The sequence below is a fragment of the Piliocolobus tephrosceles genome, chromosome 1 (genome assembly GCF_002776525.5).
Source record: "Piliocolobus tephrosceles isolate RC106 chromosome 1, ASM277652v3, whole genome shotgun sequence".
Lineage (NCBI taxonomy): Eukaryota > Metazoa > Chordata > Mammalia > Primates > Cercopithecidae > Piliocolobus > Piliocolobus tephrosceles.
This window is the reverse complement of record NC_045434.1, coordinates 18,951,488-18,977,026: the sequence shown is the minus strand read 5'-3', so window position 1 is coordinate 18,977,026 and position 25,539 is coordinate 18,951,488. Positions and strand designations below refer to the sequence as shown.

The 25,539-nt window shown below is 41.4% G+C and overlaps 1 protein-coding gene across 1 annotated transcript in view; it reads right to left on the bottom strand.

Moving 5' to 3' along the window:
* NUP133 (nucleoporin 133) overlaps positions 1-25,539 on the bottom strand; it is a 70,293-nt gene that overhangs the window by 32,359 nt on the left and 12,395 nt on the right. Inside the window, exons 7-14 of the mRNA XM_023191807.2 lie at positions 24,909-25,064; positions 24,517-24,587; positions 19,001-19,148; positions 16,209-16,356; positions 15,118-15,275; positions 12,899-12,990; positions 6,219-6,382; positions 4,271-4,365 (exon numbers count right to left, since the gene is read on the bottom strand). Coding sequence (XP_023047575.1) covers positions 4,271-4,365; positions 6,219-6,382; positions 12,899-12,990; positions 15,118-15,275; positions 16,209-16,356; positions 19,001-19,148; positions 24,517-24,587; positions 24,909-25,064 — 1,032 coding nt within the window. The remainder of the gene's footprint in view (positions 1-4,270; positions 4,366-6,218; positions 6,383-12,898; positions 12,991-15,117; positions 15,276-16,208; positions 16,357-19,000; positions 19,149-24,516; positions 24,588-24,908; positions 25,065-25,539) is intronic.

Below are 25,539 nucleotides of genomic sequence, written 5' to 3'. Positions count from 1 at the left end.
AGGCATAAATAATGAATACTTTTTCACACTTTAATTCTCTTTCGTTAATAAGTGATCTGATTTTCTTATCCTTCATTTTCTGCACGCTCTTGCAGTATTTACATGCTAGGAGATATCTTTTTTATAATACAAAAGGGGTCACACTATATATATTGTTCTGTACTTTGTTTTATTTGATAGTATCGTATTTTTAAAACACATTTAGATATTCATTATTTTTAATGACTGTGGAATACTTCACTGAATCCTAATGTATTCAACCTGTTCACCTTATTATTTTAAAATAAAAGTTACATGGTCTTTCCTGACTTGAATTTACTTACTGGTTCCCTCAAAAATATTTTATGTGTAGTTGGCCAGGTGTGGTGGCTCACAACTGTAATCCCAGTACTTTGGGAGGCCAAGGCAGGCGGATCACGAGTTCAGGACATCAAGACCATCCTGGCTGACACAGGGAAAATAAAAATACTCGGGAGGTTGAGGTAGGAGCCTCTACTAAAAATTTAAAAAAAATTAGCCAGGCGTGGTGGTGGGTACCTGTTGTCCCAGCTACTCTGGAAGATGAGGCAGGAGAATGGCATGAACCCAGGAGACGGAGCTTGCAGTGAGCAGAGACTGCGCCACCGCACTACAGCCTGGGTGACAGAGAAGACTTCGTCTCAAAAAAAAAAAAAAATTTTAGGTGTAGTTTTCACGCAAGGTTATCCCAATTGCCTGCTCTACTTTGCTTTGATTGTGGCACTGACAGGGAAGCAACAGTTCTAGATTAAAACTACTCTAGGCCAGGCACGGTGGCTCACACCTGTAATCACAGCACTTGGTGGGAGGCAGAAGTAGGCAATCACCTGGGTAATGTGGTAAAACCCCGTCTCTACAGAAAATACAAAAATTAGCTGACTTCGTGGCACATGCCTGTAGTCCCAGCTACTTGGGAGGCTGAGATGGGAAGATCAGCTAAGACCAGGCAGGCTGTAGCTACAGTGAGCTATGATCATGCCACTGCACTCTAGCCTGGGTGACAACAGTGAGACTCTGTCTCAAAAAAATTAAAAAACTTAAAAAAAAAAAAAATCATTCTAGTCACACAGTGAATATGATCAGATTACCTCCCTGCTTCTGTATTGTATGGAGATACAATGTATGAACATAGAGGCTTCCCTCAACATCAGAAAACCAGAGGCAAGGGTACTGTTCTGAGGCACTGGTGTTACTTCCACTCCCTTCAGAATGAGGATATGGCCCCGCAGATGCCAAGTTTGGCTCAAGGAGAAAAGGAGTATTTCTCTATATTCAGAAGTATTCCCTAGGGCTGGGTGCAGTGGCTCAGGCTTATAATCCCAGCACTTTAGGAAGCCTAGGCAAGAGGAGCACTTGAGGCCAGGAACTTGAGATAAGCCTGGGCAACATTATGAGACCCTGTCTCTACAGAAAATAAAAAAATTAGCCGGGTGTGGTGGTGAGTGCCTGTGGTCCCAGCTATTGGGGAGGCAGAAGTGGGAAGATTGCTTGAGCCCAGGTGGTTGAGTCTGCAATGAGCTGTGATCGTGCCACTGCACTCCACCTTGGGCAATAGAGACCCTGTATCCAAAAAAAACTTTCCTTAGAAGTATCTAGTTATGCTTTTTCCTGATTATTATTATTATTATTATTATTATTTTTTGAGATGGAGTCTCGCTCTGTCGCCCAGGCTGGAGTGCAGTGGCGCGATCTCGGCTCACTGCAACCTCTGCTTCCTGCATTCACGCCATTCTCCCGCCTCAGCCTCCCAAGTAGCTGGGAATACAGGCGCCCGCCATCACGCCTGGTTAACTTTTTTTATGTTTTTAGTAGAGATGGAGTTTCACCATGTTAGCCAGGATGGTCTGACCTTGTGATCTGCTCACCTCAGCCTCCCAAAGTGCTGGGATTACAGGTGTGAGCCACAGCGCCCGGCTCTCCTGATTATTAACATAAATTCTTCCTGATTAGTAAAATGAGCTCTAAATAGTAAAGGAAATAGAAACATAAAAGGCATGGCTGGAATGGGGTTTTCAGAACTAGCTACAGATTGCCTTGGGACAGATACTGCTACCAGCAGCCGTGGGACTTTGTCAGGGTTCTCTGGAACCCAGGAAGGCTGAGCCATGAGTGTTCATGCCCTCGTGGCTTTCGGGCCTCTGACACATCCATGCTCTCAGTGTGCCAAATCAGGTCAGGGCAAGTTCCTCCCGGCCCAGTATGCACATCCTCTTCCAATGAGAATGACTTTGCCACTCTTCCCATCAAGAGGTACAATCACACTGGGCACAGTGGCTCACACCTGTAATCTCAGCACTTTGGAAAGCAGAGGCAGGAGGATCACTTGAGCTTAGGAGTTCGAGACCTGAGCAACATGGCAAAACCCCTTCTCTACAAAAAATACAAAAATTTAGCCAGGTTCAGCACCATGCGCCTGTAGTCCCAGCTACTGGGGAGTCTGAGGCAGGAGAATCACTTGAGCCCAGGAGACAAAGGTTGTAGTGAGCTGAGATTGCGCCACCGTGCTCCAGCTTGGGCGGTGGGAGTGAAACCCTGTCATACACATGCAAAAAAAAGAGGTATAATCAATTATTTAATCTTTCATCCCAGCTGAGCTTGTGACTTGCTTTGACCAATGTCACTTTACTGTAAGTAACATTATGTGACATCTGAGATGAGCCCTTAAGAAGCTTACAGCTTCTATATTCATCCACTGAGACCACAGGAAGCCAGTCCAGCTCGGAGCAGGATGAGCAACTAAATGGAGGAGAACCACATAGCCTTTGCTGACAGTTAGAACCAACTGTCAGAAAGCGGGAAGAGGCATGCAGACTCTCCAGCTCAGTGCATCCTAAATGGAGTTCGAGTGATTCCAGGTGAAACCAACAGAAGAACTGCCTGACTAACCCACACAATTGTTTTAGGCCACTATGTTTTGGGGTGGTTTATAAGGCAGTAATAGTTAACTGATACACCTGGCTAATTAAACAACCGTATCGGGAGAAAATGTGTTTTTTCCTCATTAATCCATATCCCACCTAAAATACCAACAAAAATAGAGAGAGACTAAATGAATGATTGGAGTTTTCTCGCCAAGACGATACAAGAGTAGACAGGAGACAAACCATGAACAAAATTGAAAAAGAATGTGGGATTACGAACAATCAGTCATTTCTGAAATTATCTAGTGCTGCACTGTCCATTAAGGTAGCCATTGCCCACGGTGGCTGTTTAAATAAGTTAAAATTCAGTTCGGTTGCTAGTCACATTTCAACTGTTCAGGTTACAAGTGGCCAACAGCTGTCCCACCAGACGTCACACTAGGAGAACATTCCTAGGATCACAGAAAGCACTGGATTGGACAGCACTCACTAGAATCTCCTTAACATAAAAAATTAGCCAGGTGTAGTAGTGAGTAGGCACTACTGAGTTTGAAAAACAATCAGGGAAGAGACTGGTAGTTCATGGCTGTAAACCTCAGCACCTTGGGAGGCTGAAGTGCAGGGATTGCTTGAGCCCAGGAGTTCCAGACCAGCCTGGGCAACGTAGTAAGACTCTGCCTCTATAAAAATTTTTAAAAAAATAAAAATAAAAAAATTATATGGGCATGGTGGCACAAACTTGCAGTCCCAGCTACCCAGGAGGCTCTGACAGGATTGCTTGAGCCTAGGAGGTCCAGGCTGCAGTGAGCCAAGACTGTACCACTACACTCCAGACTGGGCGACAGAGTGCCCTATCTCAAAATATAAACAAACAAAACTCAAAACCGGTTGAAATCCATTCATTTGGCTATGTAATATGTCTGCAAGTCACTTTTAATGATGAGGCAAGAATGGGTGAATTTATGTAACAATTCTGTCCAGTAGCAAAAACATTTTCTAATTAAGGCACAATATATATGAGGCTAACCTTTACACAAAAAAGAAAAGGAATATTTTAAATGAGGATTTGATTCTAACGGCACCTCAAAACTAAAAGTCATATGTAAAAATGTGTCAAATACAAAATCGACTCATGAAAACTTTTTCCACAAATGCACACAGGAAATCCAAATGAAATCCTGCTTTTTATACCTGGATTAACAGGCTTGTACCCAGCCCAGGAATTATGGACTTTTAAATCAGCACAGAAAATGGAAAACACAAGTCACGCCCCACCCAATGAAACACTTCAAAATAGAGAGAAGGGACTTCCCACTGTGTTGGAGAGACCGACAAAGGCAGAGCAGACAGACATCCTAGCCTGCCCTGTGCCTAGTACCCCGGGCTCTTACTTGATGAATGAAGTCCATAAGGAAAGAGTGAGCTTTCATTTTGTCTTCCAGCTGGTGAAGGATAATCAGTGACGTATTGCTGAACCCAGGTGCTTCTGTTAAAACATAGTGATAAAACTTAAACATAGAACATAGTGGTTTTACAACTATGCTATTTTAATATTAGTGGCCAACTGCTATTAAAATAAAAAGCTAAGGCCAGGCGTGGTGCCTCACGCCTGTAATCCCAGCACTTTGGAAGGCCAAGGCGGGCAGATCACGAAGTCAAGAGATCAAGACCATCCTGGCAAACATGGTGAAACCCCGTCTCTACTAAAAATCCAAAAATTAGCTGAGCATGGTGGCATGTGTCTGTAGTCCCAGCTACTCGGGAGACTGAGGCAGGAGAATCACTTGAACCCAGGAGGCAGAAGTTGCTGTGAGCCGAGATTGCGCCACTGCACTCCAGCCTGGCGACACAGCAAGACTCTATCTCAAAAAAGAAAAGGAAAAAAAAAGAAGTTAAGAAAGTCTACACAAAAGAAAAATATCGACCTTAAAATACAATTATTTATAACATTACTCATGAGTTTTAAAAATTTAGGAGAAAATTCTGGAGGTTTGATATAATTCATACTGTATTTATTCAAAAGACAAAATATGTTATTTTTAGCTTAATCATTTATAACAATTTAAGTTTGATAGCACCAACAAAAACAAAGAAAGGAGATGAACTCTGATGTTTTCTTCCTAAATCTCTAATGCAGCTTAGTGAACTTGCTAAGAAGTAGGATAATTAGGGAGAGAAACATGTTTGAGACAGTTCCCTGGCACCTGGGGACCCCAGAGTTCCCCTCAAGTTGCTGAAGTGGAAGTAAGTGTAAGAGGGGCAGTCACCTGGGATAGGCAGCAAGACATGTCTCACCTACTTCTACATATTGACATTTGATCACTGCTGTTCTTAGGGGAATGGACCATTTCTATTAGTCAAATATACTGATTATGCCAAAATTATTTAATTTGGGGGTAAGCAGGCTGGGCATGGTGGCTCACACCTGTAATCCCAGCACTTTGGGAGGTCAAAGTGGGTGAACCACCTGAGGTCAGGACTTCGAGACCAGCCCAGGCAACATGGTGAAACCACATCTCTACTAAAAATACAAAAATCAGCCAGGCGTGGTGGTGCACACCTGTAATCTCAGTTACTTGGGAGGCTGAGGTGGGAGGATCACTTGAACCCAGGAGGTGGAGGTTGCAGTCTGGACGACAGAGTAAGGGAGACACTGTCTCAAAAAAAACAAAACAGGCCGGGCGCGGTGGCTCAAGCCTGTAATCCCAGCACTTTGGGAGGCCGAGACGGGCGGATCACGAGGTCAGGAGATCGAGACCATCCTGGCTAACACGGTGAAACCCCGTCTCTACTAAAAATACAAAAAAAAAACTAGCTGGGCGAGATGGCGGGCGCCTGTAGTCCCAGCTACTTGGGAGGCTGAGGCAGGAGAATGGCGTAAACCCAGGAGGCGGAGCTTGCAGTGAGCTGAGATCCGGCCACTGCACTCCAGTCCGGGCGACAGAGCGAGACTCCGCCTCAAAAAAAAAAAAAAACAAAACAAAACAAAACAAAACAAAAACAAAAACAAAAACCAAACTGGGAGGCAGGTAAGTGCCAACTGTCTATCTATGCTACCAATTTTGATTTCGAAATAAAAGCCAGGAAAGCTAATTAATCTGCCTCAGATAGAACAATCAGGATTTGCCCCGATGTTCCTTTAGTTTCTTATTCTGTTATTTAGACCTGTTCTGAGCCTTTTTCAAAACATACTATAAGGAAAGTTACAATATTTTAAAAAATAATGAATTAGTATTAAATTGTTTGAGAAGCTAAAAACATGCTTTAAGAGATGCCTCTAATACAGAAACCAGAGTATGTTGTTCAAAACACACCATTCCATAATTGAAACGTTCTTACCCTCAGGGACAGACTCAGCCCACCGTGGGTCAGACGCTGGGTAGTCATCCATCAGGTCTACACTGATTTGGGTAACTGCCTTGTCTAGTTCAGAATCAGAATCCAAATCAGAGTGAGAGGAAAAGAGCTCATCAACCACCCTTTGAGCATGACCTAAATCTTTTCTGAAATAAAATCAGAAACCACAAGTATTAAGGAAGGCAAAATATTTTCAAAAGTCACCAAGAAAAAAAAATAATTGTGGAGTACTATTCAGCCAAAAAAAAAGAATGAGATCCTGTCATTTGCAACAGTATGGATGGAACTGGAGGACATGTTAAGTGAAATAAGTCAGGCACAGAAAGGCATGTAACCAACTTTACATGTTCTCACTCGTGGGAGCTAAAAACTAAAACAACTGAACTCACGGAGATAGACAGCAGAGTGATGGTTACCAGAGCGTAGGAAGGGGAGGAAGAGTAGTGGCAGTGGCGGGGAGTGGAAATGGCTAATGGGTAAAACAATATAGACAGAATGAAGAAGAGCTAGTATCTGACAGCACAACAGGCTGACTACAGTCAACAATTTATTGTACTGTAACTAACAGCATAATTAGAATGTTCATAACACACAAAAAAGATGAATGCTTGAGGTGATGGATATCCCATTTACCCTGATGTGATTATTACACACTGTATGCCCGTATGAAAACATCTCAGGTACCCCACAAACGTATATATCTACTATGTACCCATAAAAATTTAAAAAAAAATTTTTTTTAAGTTAATTGTGAAGTTAAATGTAACCTAAAAACCATTTATAGGTTTTGGCTCAAAGTTACTTTTAATAAAATTTATTTAATTAAAAGGGAGAAAACTATTATCCATTCATTAATTCAATAAATACACAGGGAATACTTACAACGTGCTAGACTCTGGACACAGAAAGATAAAAAGACTTAAAAAATAGTCCAGACAATTGAGCAAGCAATGACACAGGTGATAAACACTGACAGAGATGGGGAAAACTTCCTAACTGGTAAAGAGGAGGTCATGGAAGGCTGGGGAGAATTGGGAGAGGAGTATATAGCTACACACAGAACATACATCCACATTCGTCAGCAAGTAAGCCTCTATCTCAGGAGAGAACTGAGGCTACAGGAGAGGCTGAGATCACCCAGGGAGCAAGAGTTTGGAAAAAAGCTTGCAGGATAACCAGTTAAAGGAAGGGCGAGCCCATAAAAAGCAGCAGACTCTTCTAACTTAGAGAGATTAGGGGACAACCAGGGTGTCCATGAACCCACCAGGGGATTAACCATGGCACATATGAAGAACCGAGGGATACTGAGAAGGGATGAATCACAAAATTAGAGGACACAGTCTTGTAAACCATGTTATGGGGTTTGAACCTAATACCACGGACGATGGACAGGCACTGTAAAGGAGTGTCACAGTCTGTTCCAGTGTCCCAAAAGATTGCTCTATCATATGGAGAGGGGATCAGATGTCAGATCAGACAAGAGAAAAATCCAGTTAGGAGGTTACTGCAGAAAGGAAAAGACAGGAAAGAGAAAAATCCAGTTAGAAGGTTACTGCTGGATCGGAGGTACAGTAGCCCCCTCTTATCCATGGTTTCACTTCCCACAGTCACAGTTACCTGAAGTCAACTGCAGTCTGAAAACAGATGACAGAGACAGAAAGAGAGAAGGAGAGACTGATCACATTCACATATTTTTATTACAGTACAGTCATCTCTCAGTATACGTAGGGGAATGGTTACAGGAGCCCCTACATACACCAAAATCCACCCATATTCAAGCCCTGCAGCTGGCTCTGTGGCGCTCCAGTGTACAAAAAGGTGGCCCTCTGTATACGTAAGTGAATTTCTGATCTGCTTTTGGTTGAAAACACGCTGTGAATTTTTGATCTGCATTTGGTTGAAAACAGCCTGCATATTATGTAGACCCACGCAGTTCAAAGCCGTGTTGTTCAAAGGTCAATTGTATATTGTTATCGTTGTTTTATTACTATTGTTCTTAATCTCTTAGGGTGCCTAATTTATAAATTAAACATTATAGGTATGGATAGGAAAAACATAGTATATATATATGATTCAGTACTATATGCAGTTTCAGGTTTCCACTGGGGGTCTTAAGACATATCCCCCTGTGGGTAAGGGGGAATGCCTGTATAAGGATGACTCCTGTGTTGTTGCTTTGAACTGAAGAGATGGTAGTGCCTGTCACTGGACCAGGAGATATGGATGGAAGAATAAGCTTTGGAGAAGATAAGCTCGGTTTTGGATACATTGAAATGCAGGTGCCTGTGAAATATATACTGCTGCTGGACACTCCATTTTCATATAATGGCCCAGCTCATGGTACATCTGTTTCTTCAGCAAATGAAGCCATGGAGGAGAAAAGATCACCAAGGGAGTAGAGAGAGGGGGAATGTGGTCGACAATAGTGAATGTAGACAACCTTTCAGGTGGTGTAGCCATTAACAGGAACAAACAGATAACATGGTAGCTCAAAGGACGCAAAGTCAAAGACTGTTCTTTTTACAAACGGCAGACTACATATGATTAATTGCTGATGAGAAGGAGCCAGCACGAGAAAGGTCAAAAGACAGAGGAAAGGGAGAACTGAAAGGATGTAGTCTTAAGTGAAGCAGGAGAGAGTGGCCTCCAAAACAAAGAGCAGTCTCTGACAGGAAGAAGAGCACACCTTCCTACTTTATTGGGAGGGAAAGAGGAAGAGGATTTGGGATCCAGATACATTCATAGCTAGTAAGCTAGGAGGTACAGGGAGCTCTTATCAAGGGCTTCTGTGATTTCTGTGAAGGATGAAGTTAAGTCCTCTGCTAAGTCTGAGGGAAGTGGGAGAGAAATGGGAAGTGGGAGAAGATTGGAAAAGGGCTGTCATGGTCCCTTGGTAGAACAGGAGACACAGCTGACTGGAGAAATGCAGAAAAACTCTTGAAAACATGAAAGGCCAGGGTGAAGCTGGTGACCCAGTCATGCTACAGATTATGGAAATACAAAGGTGACTATGGCAAGATTTAATAAAAAATTATAGAAAAAGTTCCCCAAAACTCTCATGAACAAAACATTTTGTATTTTTTGGGCTAAGTAAAATGAAAACCAAAATAACATAAAAATTAATTTCAAAGAAATAATGCTATAAAAACAGTAATACTATCTTAGCAAAAAATTAAACAGATAATAATAACACTTAAAAGTGTTATCTACCAATAGTGACCCCAGGGGCCATCTGGCAATGTCTGACGATAACTTTGGTCATCACAAGTTGGCGGAAAGGGTGCTAATGGCATCTAGCAGTAAACGACTGGTGATGCTGCTAAACAGCCTACATTGTACTGCTGGAGTGCCGTGGTGGGATCTGGGCTCACTGCAACCTCTGCCTCCTGGGTTTAAGCGATTCTCCTGCCTCAGCCTCCCGAGTAGCTGAGATTACAGGCATGTGCCACCACACCCAGCTAATTTTTTTTTTTTTTTTTTTTTCAGTAGAGACAAGGTTTCACCACTTTGGTCAGGCTGGTCTCGAAGTCCTGACCTCAAATGATCTGCCCGCCTTGGCCTCCCAAAGTACTGGGATTACAGGTATGAACCACCAAGTCTGGCCTCAAATGTCAATGTTAATGGAGTTGAGAAATCCTGTTTTACAGGCACCACAATTCTGTTTGTAAGGAGTCTGCATCTTTAAGAGAGCTAGCTGACACTCCCCCAGAAATCATCCCTTGTTAAGTCCACAGTACTTCACCCATGCTGGGCAGGATGAGTTCAGCACAGCTGTGCTACAGGGCCCATGACACTGTTCCTGAAGCTACTGCTTGCTCAGGACTTAGACCAGGGGTCCCTTCTTGTGCCTAATTAATTTTCCCCTGTAAAACATCTTAAGATGACTACACCAGGTTGAACAGTGTCTCCCACAAATTCACATCTACCTAGTGCCTCAAAATGCAACTTTATTTGGAAATAAGGTTTTTGTAGATACAATGTGTTAAATTATGAGTCTGTTGTCCTTCTAAGGAGGCCATGTGTCCCGGGCATGGTGGCTCATGCCTGTAATCCCAGCACTCTGGGAGGCTGAGGCGGGCCGATCTTGAGTCCAGGAGTTTGAGACCAGTCTGGCCAACGTGGTGAAACCTCGTCTCTACTAAAAATACAAAAAATTAGCCAGGCATGGCAGTGTGCACCTGCTGCTTGGGAGGTTGAGGCAGAAGAACTGCTTGAACCAGGGAGGCGGAGGTTGCAGTGAGCCGAGATCGCACCACTGCACTACAGGTGACAGAGTGAGACTGTCTCAAAAAAAAAAAAAAGAAGGCCATATGAATATGAGGACAGCTACATGACAACAGAAGCACAAACTGGAGTGACACATCTACAGGTCAAGGATTGCCAGCAACCACCAGGAGCTGAGAGAGGTAAGGACAGATCCTTTCCCAAAGCCTTCAGAGAGAGGGCTCTGCTCACGCCTCGCTCTCAGACTTCTGGCCTCCAGAACTGTGAGAGAAGACACTTCTGTTGTTTGAAGCTCCTGGTTAGTGGTGATTTGTTATGGCAGCCACAGGAAATAAATCTAATGACTAGTCATTTGCTGCATTATCATTTACATTTTGAGATGCCACAAATCTGACAGAATTTTAATTACAGGACAAACTTGTAAAAGATAAAAACACAGCATTTCAACCAAGATTTTTGAAGACTGAACCATGTAAAAGAACAAGATTAAAAGAACACAATTTTAAACGGAAACAAAAAACTTCCCTAATGATGCCCCCTTCTGGCGACAAACTAAGCTCAGTAGATCAAGAGGCACAGAATGTTAGAACTGGAAAAGCACTTCGGAACCTGCTGTCTCTGTGAGTGAGCCTTTATGCCTCAGATACCAGTATGAGTGGGATTACGGAATCATGGGCTGAGAACTGGGGGAAATGAAGGTAGTAAACTCAGCATATTCCTTCAAAACAAAGATCTGACAATAAACTAATGATCCTTTAACCATTCTAACTCGCTCCCCACTCAATACTTCAAAAAGGAAGAAATACAAACAGAATGGCAGAAATGTTCAGCAATCTGTCCAAAGTTTCCCACAGCTAACAACAGACAGCGCAGGGGGGCTGGATCACCATTTTCCTGAGTATTTATTCAAATGTGAATTTGCCATACCTTTTAAGGAAAGTACCAGAATACATGAGCAGAATACATATCTAAGATAAACTGAAATCTGCATTCGCCTTCAACCCAGAAGAGAATTAGAGCAGCAAGCGTGACCAAGTGAGGACGATCACTCCCCACCCCATACACGCATCTGCTTAGGCACGTTCACCACAACTGCACTTGCTCTGGCCAACAGGACACTAGCAAACGCCATCTAAACAAAGACTTAGAGTGCCTGTGCAGTGACACTTGCTCTCTTGCCACTCTAGAACCCTGTGATACGTGAATAAGCCCAGGGCAGCCTGCTAGTTGAGGAGATGTCACAGAAAGTAGAAAGCGAGCTGGCCAGTCAATGGCCCAAAAATGTGAGTACGGTAAAGAGCAGTCAGCCCTGCAGCAGACGAAAATGAGTGAGTCTACTCAGAACAGTAAAACTACCCCCCAAGCCCAGCCCCAAGAGTCAAACTGCAGAATCATCAGCTATGTTAAATGAGTCACTAAGGTTTGTGGTGATTTTGCATAAAGCAAAACTCAACTAATAGGCCAGGTCTAATTCTTTCGCTTTTTTTGAGACAGGGTCTTGATCTGTCACTCAGGCTAGAGTACAGTGGTGTGATTATGGCTCACAGTAGACTTGGCCTCCTGGGCTCATCCGATCCTCCCAGCTCGGCCTCTCTGAGTAGCTGGGACTAGAGGCATGCATCACCATCCCCACTGATTATTTTTAAACTTTTTCTTCGTAGAGATGAGGTCTTTCTATGTTGTCCAGACTGGTCTTGAACTCCCATGCTCAAGAGATCCTTCTGCCTCAGCCTCCCAAAGTGCTGGAATTACAGGTGTGAGCCACTACACCAGGCCATAATTCTTTCATATTACCAATAAAACTTTGTACGCGGCTGGAAGTGGTGGCTCATGCCTGTAATCCCAGCACTTTAGGAGTCAGCCTAAAATCAGGAGTTTGAGACCAGCCTAGCCAACATGGTGAAATCCTGTCTCTACTAAAAATAAAAAAAGTAGCCAGGCGTAGTGGCACACGCATGCAGTCCCGCATACTTGGGAAGCTGAGGCAGGAGAATCGCTTGAACCCAGGAGGCAGAGGTTGCAGTGAGCTGAGATCACACCACTGCACTCTAGCCTGGGTGACAGAGTGAGATTGTGTCTCAAAAAAAAAAAAAAAGAAAAAACTTGGTAAGCAACTTATTTGCACCTTAACATTATTCATAAAAGACCCTTGCAAGATGTCTTCATGATCACCATTTTTAATGGTACGTTGTTTTTCATGAAGTGGAGAGAGTATGTTAGATCCCATGTTTTTTTCCCTAGCCGAGCTAGCTGGAAACCTCCCATGGCTACTAACTTCAGAAGAACAGTCTATTAAAGTGCTAAAGGTCAAAAAAAATTCTCCTCTTGATAGCATCATTCCTCCAACTTGCTCCCACCAGTCAATAAATAAGTAGCACATATCAGTAAAACGTATCTTCACACATAAAATAATCCATAATTTAAAAAACATGTTACACCTGCAGTATTGCAGAAAGGCAGCTTTCAGCAACTTGATTTTATCTTCCTGGGCTATAGTTTCATTCTTTGTAGTGGTCTCAAAAATCATACTCTGCAAAATAACAAAGCATAGTTTAGAGGTAAAGGCATCTGAATATTCTTAATTATTGGACTAAAAACTGTACCCATCCTATGACAGCAACTCTGTATATACACAAGCTGTTTGCCATATTGTCTGTACCAGGGGTATGCAATCTTTTGGCTTCCCTGGGCCACATTGGAAGAATTGTCTTGGCCCATACATAAAATACACTAACATTAATGATAGCGGATGAGTTTTTTAAAAAAAATTCATGTTTCAAGAAAATTTACGAATTTGTGCCGGGCTGCATTCAAAGCCATCCTGGGCCACATGCAGCCCATAGGTCGTGGGTTGAACAAGCTTGGTCTATACCAGTCATTCATATACTTATTGAAACACTATAAAGCACCAAATGACCAACCAGTCATACAGAAAAGGTACAGGTAATTCGGGGATTATGCTGTAAGTAAAACAATTTGGAGATTTCGTCATAATTAACAGAATCTTTTTACAGGTTTGCTCTTACACGACTCACCACAGTGTATACTACCTAAGCACACTGGTTGATTACAAATTTAAACAAGGATTTAGAAAAATTTTAAAGAAATGGAACACTATAAAATTGCTTCAGAATGTGTAACAGTATTACAATAACCATACAATTACAAAATAACCAAAGTATTACTCCTTTTTGTGAAAAGAAAAAAAAGTAAAAAAGTGTTACTTTCCTTTAAACTTATACTCATTTTAATTTTGAATTATAGAGGTAGTCTGTATATTTCATATACTATTCAAATGGAAATTACCCCAAACAGTATTAATTATTTTTAGTCTTCTGTAAATGAATGATAAAAACCTCATGGATGGGGTATTTCAGGTTTCAAGACAATAGAAAAAAAAATTGGTAATTTTTACCCGGCTATTCCTCTCAAAAAATCATCCCAGAATAAAAAGAAACAGAAATACAAGTTCCATGGAAATATCTGCAATTTCAACTACAACAAAGGAAGACAGAAAGCAGAAGGAACGGGAAATGGCAGCACCGACAGGAAATGAGGCCACCTATGCATAGTGCAGGGACAGCTCCTGAGGATTTGAGGACCGTGGAAGAGAGAAGTTCCGGGATGACAGCTGTGCAGATGGAAGGTTTGTGGAGACTTGACTTTGAGAAAAACTACACTAAGGGGCACTCTACAGAACTCCCAGAGTGTGTAAAAAGATTAAGTCACATATGAAAGGAAAGTGAGAAAATATAAAATGAGGTCATGATACACTCCAAGAGTCACACAAAGTTGTATAATAAAGGAAATGTAATCAGTATTTGGCTCAGCAAACCATAAACAATATTCACATTGTCATTACAACGGAAAAAATTTATGTTAGAATGATAAAGGCAGAGGAAGGAGTATAAGGTAACCCAAAACCTCATTTTCTGTAGTAGAAAATCAACAGATGAATCAGGAGACAGGAATATATGTACATTACTTAGATATATGGAGAAAAATACCAGAATAAATCACTAAAAGGCTTAAACGTAGTTGCTTCAGGCAAAGAGGACAGAGGGGATGAGGAAGACAAAAAGAACTGTCTGCATCGTTAAGTCCTTGAAAACTGTCTCAGTGTTGAGAACATTTGTATAAAATAATCTGATAAAAATAAAAATTAGGCTGGGCACGGTGGCTCCATGCCAGTAATCCCAGCACTTTGGGAGGCTGAGGCGGGAGGATGCTTGAGCCCAGGAGTTTGAGACCAGGTTAGGCAGCATAGGGAGATCCTGTCTCTACAAAAAATAAAAAATTAGTCAGGTGAGATGGCGCATGTCTGTAGTTCCAACTATTTGGGAGGCTAAAAGGAGAGGACTCCTTGATCCCGGGAGGTTGAGATGAGGCTGCAGTAGCTATGATTATGCCACTGTACTCTAGCCTGGGCAACAGAGTGAGACTCTCTCAAAAACCAAACCAAACCAAACCAAACCAAAACAAATTAGCCAGGCACCTACTGGGAAGTCTGAGGCAGGACGATTGCTTGAGGCCAGGAGTTAGAGGCTGCAGTGAACTATGATCGTGCCACTGCACCCTAGCCTGGGTGACAGCGTGAGACCCTATCTCTAAAAAATAAATAACATAAAAACTTCAAAATCTTATAGAATCACATTACCTCATTGTTTGGTCCAGCAAATGAAGATCCTAAGGACTCTTCCAGGTCTTCTGCCAATATGGACACATTTTCCCGTGAAGTAATAGACACCAGTCCACTGTTTCTAGAAAAAATGATAGGAACACCACCACAGGCACCAGCACCTAAAACACTATCTCCTAAAAGAAAGAAAAACACAGAGTCAAATACATTTAACAACAACAACAAAATGCTTTGTAAAATCTACCACCCTGGGCAGAAAATCATCTTGACGATATATTAAGCACATTTTTTCCTTTACAGTATTATTCCTACTTCAAACTCATCCTTTAAATCCCAGACTCAAATGTTAAGAACCGGCTGCTATTTGAAGAAGCAGGCTCTGTGTCTTTCAGCTTTAAAGACAATAAAAACTAGCCTTGCCAGAGAGCAATCTAGTAAGCCAAAAAAGAAAATTATTCATTCTGCAAAACTCAGAAGAAGAGCTTTTTCAATCCTGTGGAGTTCTCTTGCTTAATTCTGACTTTAACTTATCACATCAGTCAACGGGGACTGAAAAAAAAAAATAAAAAAGTCTAAGCCTACCTTGCGCCTTAGTAACAGCCTACCCACCCTCCGTCAAGGTTCTTGTGCTGGGACTAGAAAACCTGGGTTCCATGCTGTTGCCTACCTGGACTCTGTCCTCTGCCCAACCCTTTCAGCTAAGTATCTGCTTGGTTTCTCTTTAATCCTGACCAGCCCACCTGCATGAGTCCAGCACCTGAGGCTCTTATCCAGGGGTGTGGAAAAGTTAAAGAGCATCAACTCAGAATAAGTCACTTTTACTAATTAGGAATGAGCAATTACTTCTCTTGGCATTAGTTCTTTGCTTCTTGGCATCTTCTCCTGGAACAAATGTTACTATTTTTGCCAGTAAATATAATAGTTTGGAAATTCTAGTACCCTTTTGGTTTCTTAGTAGGGTTGTCGCTTCAGCTGCTGTAGTTGTGGTATGAAATGTCTCAGTAACATTTGAGGGCAGCATGCTTGAAGTGACACTCGGGAAAGAGAAAAAAAGCACTCAGAACGACTAACGAGCTCACCAATCATGCTTTCTAAAACTGCTACCATACCTTGTGCATTAAAGACAATTTTCTCCTGGGGAAGAGAAAATTTCCCAGTTCCTGTGGAGCACACATAGACAGCACTTTCGTTATACAGATAGGCAGTCTGGTTTGAAAAGTTTGGGACCGTCAACCGACACAAAATCAGGTCTTCAGACTGAAAGTTAAATTTAAGATTACATTTAACAAGAAGTAAAACAAAAATATTTGTTTGTATGATTTTTTAAATTCATTTTTGTACATTTCATAAAAATGATAAAATAATTCACCTATTTTCTTTGTAAAAATCTAAACACTACCCATGAGATGATTAACAAAACGTTACAAAGTTTATAAACATCAATTAGATATATATTTTGTTAACTTGCTTATAATTTGCTTATTTTTTAAAAATTTATTTATTTATTTATTTATTTGAGACAGAGTCACACTCTGTTGCCCAGGCTGGAGTGCAGTGGTGCAATCTTGGCTCACTGCAACCTCCGCCTCCCAGGTTCAAATGATTCTCCTGCCTCAGCCTCCTGAGTAGTTGGGATTACAGGTGCCGCCACCACACCCAGCTAATTTTTTTGTATTTTTAGTAGAGACAGGGTTTCACCATGTTGGCCAGGCTGGTCTCGAACCCCTGACCTCAGGTGATCCACCCACCTCAGCCTCCCAAAGTGATGGGATTACAGGCATGAGACACCACACCTGGCCTAATTTGTTAATGTCCAAAATTAACAAATTTTGAAAACATTTCCATGATGATGACTATAACTAGAAGCCTATGACAAATTCAAGGGAGAAAATGAAAGCACTAATTCATTGTATTAAGAACTGGCAGCTGGGCGCGGTGGCTCAAGCCTGTAATCCCAGCACTTTGGGAGGCCGAGATGGGCGAATCATGAGGTCAGGAGATCGAGACCATCCTGGCTAACATGGTGAAACCCCGTCTCTACTAAAAAATACAAAAAACTAGCCGGGCGTGGTGGCGGGCGCCTATAGTCCCAGCTACTCAGGAGGCTGAGGCAGGAGAATGGCATGAACCCGGGAGGCGGAGCTTGCAGTGAGCTGAGATCCGGCCACTGCACTCCAGCCTGGGTGACAGAGCAAGACTCCGTCTCAAAAAAAAAAAAAAAAAAAAAAAAGAACTGGCAATTTTTCACAAATGATCCCTGATAAACAAACATTTTGGTTCTTACTTTACTGGTAAGATATTAATGACAAGAAAACTTAGTTGATTTGTTTACACATAAAATCAGAGGCAGAAATAAATCTCATTAAATAAAATTAGAATATGCTAAAAATAAGCTGTTATTAAAGAAGTAATTTTACAGAAACATTAAATGCGAGGTCCTAGAATTGTTTTTTAATCCTCAAATTCTCTTTATAGTCTTCTGCCCTGGCTGAATTTTTTTCTAACACTGAGCATATTTTCCAAACTGCATAATCAGAACACACGATAAAGTTTATTTCTGTTTGACATAAAAGAACAAATCAAAAGATTTTCTTACAGGATTCAATTAAACAAGTCATGTTAAGAGTAAGGATTTAAAAAAAAAAAAAAAAAGTGAGGATTTAAGCCAGGAACAGTGGTGCACATCTGTAATCCCAGCTACCTGAGAGGACTGCTTGAGCCCAGGAGTTGGAGGCTACCATGCACTATTGACGGACCTGTGAATATCACTGCACTCCAGTCCAAGCAACATAGCAAGACTTTCCCTCTTCAAAAATAAACAAACAAGGATTTAACACAATTAGATACCATGTAAGAGTAAATAAAATAAATTTATAGATGTTCAGCTTTTTCTTCATATCTGTTATTAAACATGTTTAATTGCTATTAATGAACTTAAAATTAGAAAGCCTGTCTTTCAGTTGTTTACAAGAACTTTGATGACTATGTAACACTGCCGAATATAAATATAGTCTTGCTTTGGGTAAAAAGGGGGATTTTTCTATAACATGCAAGGCTCTAAACCAAACCCTAATTCCTACCAGCTTTCTTTTCTTTTTCTTTTTTTTTTAGGATGGGGTCTCACTATATTGCCTAAGCTAGAATGCAGTGGTTATTCACAGGTGTGAACATGGCACACAACAGCCTCAAACTCCTGAGCTCAAGTGATCTTCCTGCCTCAGCCTTTTGAGTAGCTAGGACTACAGGCATGTACTCATCATGCCCAGTGTGGTTTCTTCCTTACTTTCACCCTGAAATTAATCAATACCTTCTTTCTACTTAAATATAGAGATGACAATCCCTCCAAAGACCTACAGCAGAATAAACAAACTGCTTTCTGCTAGTTGCTTCCATTCTAATTTTCCTTTAGCCAAAACTAAGCAAAAGAACAAGCCTGAGATGGCAAAGAAAATGCAACAATGTCTAGAAACAAGCTATTTTAAAATATTGCCAAGTCCTGCAGATGAAATCTGTCAAGAAATTTGACCCTGAAATGGGCCGGGCATCGTGGCTCACGCCTGTAATCCCAATATTTTGGGAGGCCAAGTTGGGGAAATCACTTGAGATCAGGAGTTCGAGACCAGCCTGGCCAACATGGTGAAACCTTGTCTGTACTAAAACTATAAAAATTAGCTGGGCATAGTGGCACACGCCTACAGTCCCAGCTACTTGGGAGGCTGAGGCAGGAGAACCACTTGAACCTGGAAGGGGAGGCAGAGATTGCAGTGAGCTGAGATCAAGGTACTGCACTCCAGCCTGGGTGACAGAGCAAAACTCTGTAAATAAATAAATAAGACCCTGAAATAGTTAGAAAAATACTCAACATATTATTGCTTTGTAATTTAACCAACATAAATCTTACCTGAAAAGGTGGATTATATTGAGTGACTTCTACAGTAACTGCATCTGACATTTGGCAACCATTATCTTCTATTGTTATCAGAGAGTAATAGATGAGACACGGATTGTCTGCTGAGTGCCATGCTGCTGCCAAAATCACCAGGCCATCACTAATTAATAAAAAATAAAGATGTAAAGCCTCCCTAAAAAACAACTTAGGAGTTTCCTATAAAATTAAACATATGCTTCCATATAACCTAGCAATCCCATTCGTGGATACCTATACAAGAGAAAATTAAAAAAAAAAAAAAAAAAAAAAAAAACCAATAACTATGTTCACACGAAAACCTGTGTACCAATGACTGTAGTGGCTTTATTCATAACTGCCTAAAACTGAAAACAACCCAATGTGTTCCAACTGCTAAAAAGATAAGCAAACGGTGGTATATCCATACAAAAGAATACTATTTAGTAAAAAAAAAAAAAAAAAAAAAAAAAATTACCAAATGAATTTGAAATATATTATGCTAAGTGACAGAAGCCAGACTCAAAAGGCTTTACACTGTATGTTCCATTTCTATGCCATTAAGCAAAAGGCAAAACTATAGAGACAGAAACCACATCAGTGGTCTCCAGGGGCTAAAGCTGGCTGGAGGGGTCGATTACAGAATGGCACAAGGGAATCTGGGGGGTTATACAACTGTTCTGTATTGATTGTTGTGATTAAATGACTAAACTATGTATCTGTCAAAACTTGTAGAATTAGGGCCGGGTGCGGTGGCTCACGTCTGTAATCCCAGCACTTTGGGAGGCCAAAGTGGGCAGATAACCTGAGATCAGGAGTTTAAGACCAGCCTGGCCAATGTGGCAAAGCCGTCTCTACAAAAATTAGCCAGGCATGGTGGCACATGCCTGTCGTCCCAGCTATTTGGGAGGCTGAGGCAGGAGAACTGCTTGAACCCGGGAGGCAGAGGTTGCACTGAGCTGAGATCGCACCACTGCACTCCAGTCTAGGTGATAGAGTAACACTCCATCTTAAAAAAAAAAAGAAGAAAAAAATTTTGTAGAATTATACACTAAAGAGGGTAAATTTTTTACTCTATATAAATTATAGCTCAATAAACCGGACTTTAAAAAAAAGATCAAAACAACTATCTGATCCAGTGATTAGCAAAGTACAGCCCTCCAGTGAAACTGATCTCAAACCAGTTTTTATAAATGAAGTTTTGTTGGAAGGCAACCATACACATTCATGTATGCATTTTCTAGGGATGTTTCATGACACTATTGGTGAAATAGAGTAGCTGCAGTAAAGACCATATGGCCGCCAAAGCCTAAAACAGTTACTTTTGGCCCTTTACAGAAAAGGTTTGCCAATCCCTGATGTACTCAGTTATTTAAAGGTTACTCGCTTTTGTCCAGAGGAAAAACATTAAAAAAAAGAAAATTTTACCGCCAGGCGTGATGGCTCACACCTGTAATCCCAACACTTTGGGAGGCTGAGATAGGAGGATCATTTAAGTCCAAGAGTTCAAGACCAGCCTGGTCAACACTGTGAGACCATGTATCTCTAAAATAAATTTAAAAGGCCAGGTGTGGTAGTTCACACCTGTAACCCGAACACTTTGGGAGGCCGAGGTGGGCATATCACTTGAGGCCAGGAGTTTGAGACCACCCTGGCCAACATGGCAAAATCTCATCTCTACTAAAATACAAAACACCCAGCATGGTGGCATGTGCCTGTAATCTCAGTTACTCAGGAGGCTAAGGCATGAGAATCACTTGAACCTGGGATGCAGAGGTTACAGTGAGCCAAGATCATACCACTACACTCCAGCCTGGGCAACAGTGTGCGACTCTTAAAAAAATAATAATTTTAGGCCAGGCACAGTGGCTTATGTGTTTAATACAAGCACTTTGGGAGAGGCTGAAGCAGGAGGATCACTTGGGCCCAGTAGTTCAAGACCAGACAGGGCAATCCTGTCTCTAATGTTTAAAAATATACATATATATGTAAAGGCTTTTTAACAATTGGTTACAGAAATTTCAAACTGCTGTATATGTAAAAACAAACCATTTTGCATCTTAAAGCTTATTTGTCCCTTAAGTCTAGCAAACTTGCTGCCCCCAATAAATTAAATGGTTCCTATTTTAGCTCTTCTAAAACATCTATTACTAGCAACATTTTTTTTTTTTTTTTGGCGGAGTTTCACTCTTGCTGCCCAGGCTGGAGTGCAGTGGCACGATCTCGGCTCACTGCAACCTCCGCCTCCCGGGTTCAAGCAATTTTCCTGCCTCAGCCTCCCGAGTAGCTGGGATTACAGGCATGCACTACCACGCCCGGCTAATTTTTGTATTTTTAGTAGACACTAAACATGGAGAGCCAGGGTTTCTCCATGTTGGTCAGGCTGGTCTCAAACTCCCAACCTCAGGTGATCCGCCCACCTCAGCCTCCCAAAGTGCTGGGATTATAGGTGTGAGCCACCGCACCCAGCCCTATTACTAGCAACTTTCATTCAAGTCTCAGAAATATTAAAAGGGTGGCAAAGCACCTTCTACTGACAATTAAAAACAAGAAACCAAGCAAGTAACTAAATGACATGACATTTCAAAGCAAGCAATCCTAGCACAGCTCTCATTTTCCTTCTTCACGGTTCTCTTCCCTCAGCTCCCCAAACTTTATCACTTCTGCTTGGACTCTTGAAAGGAATTCAAGAATATTGGTCCACATTATTCTAAATGAAGTAACTCAGGAATGGAAAACCAAATATCATATGTTCTCACTTACAAGTGGGAGTTTAAGCTATGAGGACACAAAGACGTAAGAATGATAATGGACTTTGGGGACTTGGAGGGGAAGGGTGGGAAGGAGGGTGAGGGATAAAAGACTACATACTGGGTACAGTGTACGCTGCTCAGGTGACAGGTGCACTAAAATTTCAGAAATCACCACTAAAGAACTTACCCATGTAACCAAAATCCACCTGTACCCCAAAAACTATTGAAATAAAAAAATTTTTAAAAATCAATTTTTAAAAAAAGAATATTGGCCCAAACTTGTAACATGTTGGCAGTGTCCCTCTCTTTACAATGCCAGGCTGGCCTAGAATTCCTGGCCTCAAGTGATCCTCCTGCTTGACCAGTTAAGTTTTTATTTAAGTATATCCAAAGTAATGAAGGTTAAAAAAATTCCAAACTTTATATCTAAAATGAAGATATCTAAACTTTGTATTAGTAATCATCTAGTAAAATAATTTATTTATTTTTGTTTTATTTGTCTCAGAAAAAAGGTCTTTCTCTGTTGCCCATGGTAGAGTGCAGTGGTGGGATCATAGCTCACTGCAGCCTCAATCTCCTGGGCTCAAGTGATCCTCTTGCCTCAGTCTCCTGAATAGCTGGGACTATGGTACATGCCATCATGCCTGGCTAATTTTTTATTTTTATTTGCGTGGAGATAGGGTCTTGTTTTGTTGACCAGGTGATCTTGAACTACTAGCTTCCAAGCAATCCTCCTGTCTTGGTTTCCCAAAGTAGTGAGCCACCCAGCCCAGCTACTCACTGAAATTATAAGCTCAGATTGTCGCTCTGCCCAAATGGACAACAAATCAGTAGGTGTGAGTGATTATGAGGAAGACAGACACTATTCTTAAAATAAAGAAAACGGACCCATATGAGAAATTCTCTGTACAGTTCTGATCATGAGGCCTCAAGGACATAATAGAGTACTAACTGGATCATTTTGAGTAAAGGTGGAGAGGAAGGTCAAGCAGGATGAGGGCTGCACCTCACAGGGACCCCTCTGGTCAGCATGACACTGGGGGAGAGAAGCCCTGGGTGGACCCTGCATAGCAATTCCTAAGCATGCTTCTCATTCTCAACCCCATGCCTCCAATTCAGAAAATTACGTGAAAAATGTCTGCATGGCCAGGTGCGGTGGCTCACACCTGTAATCCCAGCACTTTGGGAGGCCGAGGCGGGCGGATCACGAGGTCAGGAGTTCGAGACCAGCCTGGCCAAGATAGTGAAAACCCGTCTCTACTAAAAATACAAAAATTAACCGGGAGTGGTGGCACCCACCTGTAGTTCCAGCTACTTGGGAGGCTGAGGCAGGAGAACCGGGAGGCGGAGGTTGCAGTAAGCTAAGACCACACCATTGTACTCCAGCCTGGGTGACAGAGTGAGAGTCTCAAAAAATAAAATAAAAAAGAAAAATGTCTGCATTATATGCCCACAGCAGGCTGTCCTAGCAGTAGTCCTACATTTCCAAAAGTCTGGTAAAGACAAATAAAAACAGGTAAACTGTATTTAATTAAAATGCTTACAGAAATTAAACAGTACTATTACTTTTACCTCTTTGATAGCTTTAATAAGGTTTCCAGACTGTAAAGGAGCCTACTAAGAGTTTAAACAGCCCAACAGAGAGAAAAATTACACAAAGTAGTACAACTGCAATGTCTCTCCAAGGAACAAGTAGAATTTGTTCTACTAACCCAAAACATGTAACAAGAACAGTAAACATTACTCTAAAACTCATAAAAAATAGTCTTCAACTTCTGAGAAGTTGTCTTCTGAAGGATTACTAGTTATATATTTGGATTCACTATGAGCAATGTTACAAATGGTTTTTAAGTTCCATGTGACCTTGAGCATTAAAGTTAAATAGTAACATGGGATAATTAGCTTTATCAGACTAACCTGGCATCCTATGCACCACTTAGAGCACTGTTTCTATGAGGAAATTTACTCTGAGTATGAAGTATGATAAAGTTCTAATTTGTACTAACAAGACAAAGCCTTATCCCATCCTTAACTCAGCATAGCCACAAACGTAGGCCTAAAGCTCCTTGAGCAACAGAGAGTGGGAAACATGTGCCTGATACATCCAATAAGAGGAAGATCACACCATGGAGCACCCACAGCAGTGGGCAATGACAGGGTCTCAGGTATCTCCTGGCAGTGAAGAAGAGAAGTTCTAGCTGTAAGAGCAGAAAAGCTTTGTCTCTAATGAATGAGATACCAATGTAAGATTATACCATTTAAGGCTGAAAAATGTCTCACTTCCCCAAATGAACTAGTATCACTCAATAAACAACAGCAAGACCATTCAGTAAAGCTTAATAGATAGCATGAGAAGATCAGCACTAAAAGAACAGGCTGCGTATGGCAGCTCACACCTGTAATCCCAATACTTTGGGATGCTGAGGCAGGAGGGTTGCTTGAGCCCAGGAGTTCAAGACCAACCTGGGTGACATGGTGAGACCCTATCTCTACGAAAAATTTTTAAAATCAGACAGGTGCGATGGCACATGCCTGCAGTATAAGCTACTGGGAGGCTGAGGCAGAAGGATCACTTCAGCCCAGGAAGTCACGGCTGCAGTGAGCTATCATGGCACCACTGTATTCCAGCCTGGGTGACCGAGTGAGACCCTGTCTCCAAAAAAAGAGCAGACAGTGAGATTGCTCATCATTTTATAATAAACATCAACTTATTTTTTCCAAACTCTTATCTATGTTCTTTATGACAAATTAATTGCTTACCAGTTTTGTTTCAAGTCCAAATATCGAATGTTGACTCCTTCTTTAATAGCTTCATAGTCACTTTCAGATCCCTACGTGAAAATATCAATAATGTAAGCTTGAGTGTAGGAATGATTTATTTTCACCTTTATACCCCTAGCACCTAGTGAAGTGCTTCACCCATGATAACTCAGTTGATGAATGAATAACGTATACATTTAAAAAAATTGCTAAGCAAGTAAACCAGCAATTCCAATATTTCTAGAGATTGACTACCCCATTTCCACTTAATCTGATAACTATACATTATGTTGTTTATTACACTGAAATATGTTGAAATACATAATTAAGGGAACCAGCATTATCATACAACCACAGCGTGAATTACAGAGATGAACATTATTGTTTCTTACCCAAATAGCATCGGTAATGTTTTCCTTCAGGGCTCTATTTATATCCCAACTGTATGCATGTTTTTCTGAAGAGTCATCTAATTCCCATTTATTGATGTTTGAACTTGTCAAGCTATAAAAGCTTGATCTCTCACTATACCAAAGAACACTTGAAAGCTATTCAGAAAAGAAAAAGAAGTCAAATTCATAGATTAAATTCTAATGTTAAGGAACTATTGTTTTAAAACTCAAATTTCACGTATGTGATTAGTAATCCTAGCAGAATTCTTCCTTTGGGATTTAAAGAAAGGAGTAATCCTGGGCCGGGTGTGGTGTCTTACCCCTGCAATCCTAGTACTTTGAGAGGCTGAGGCAGGTGGATTGCCTGAACTCAGGAGTTCAAGACCACCCTGGGCAACATGGTGAAACCTCATCTCTACTAAAATACAAAAAAGTAGCCGAGTGTGGTGGCACATGCCTATAATCCCAGCTACTCGGGAGACTGAGGCAGGAGAATCACTTGAATCTGGGAGGCAGAGGTTGCAGAGGTGCCAAGATCGCACCATTGTACTTCAGCCTGGCGACAGAGTGAGACTCCATCTCAACAACAACAACAGCAGCAGAAGTGATCCTGAAATAGAGTTTGAGGGCA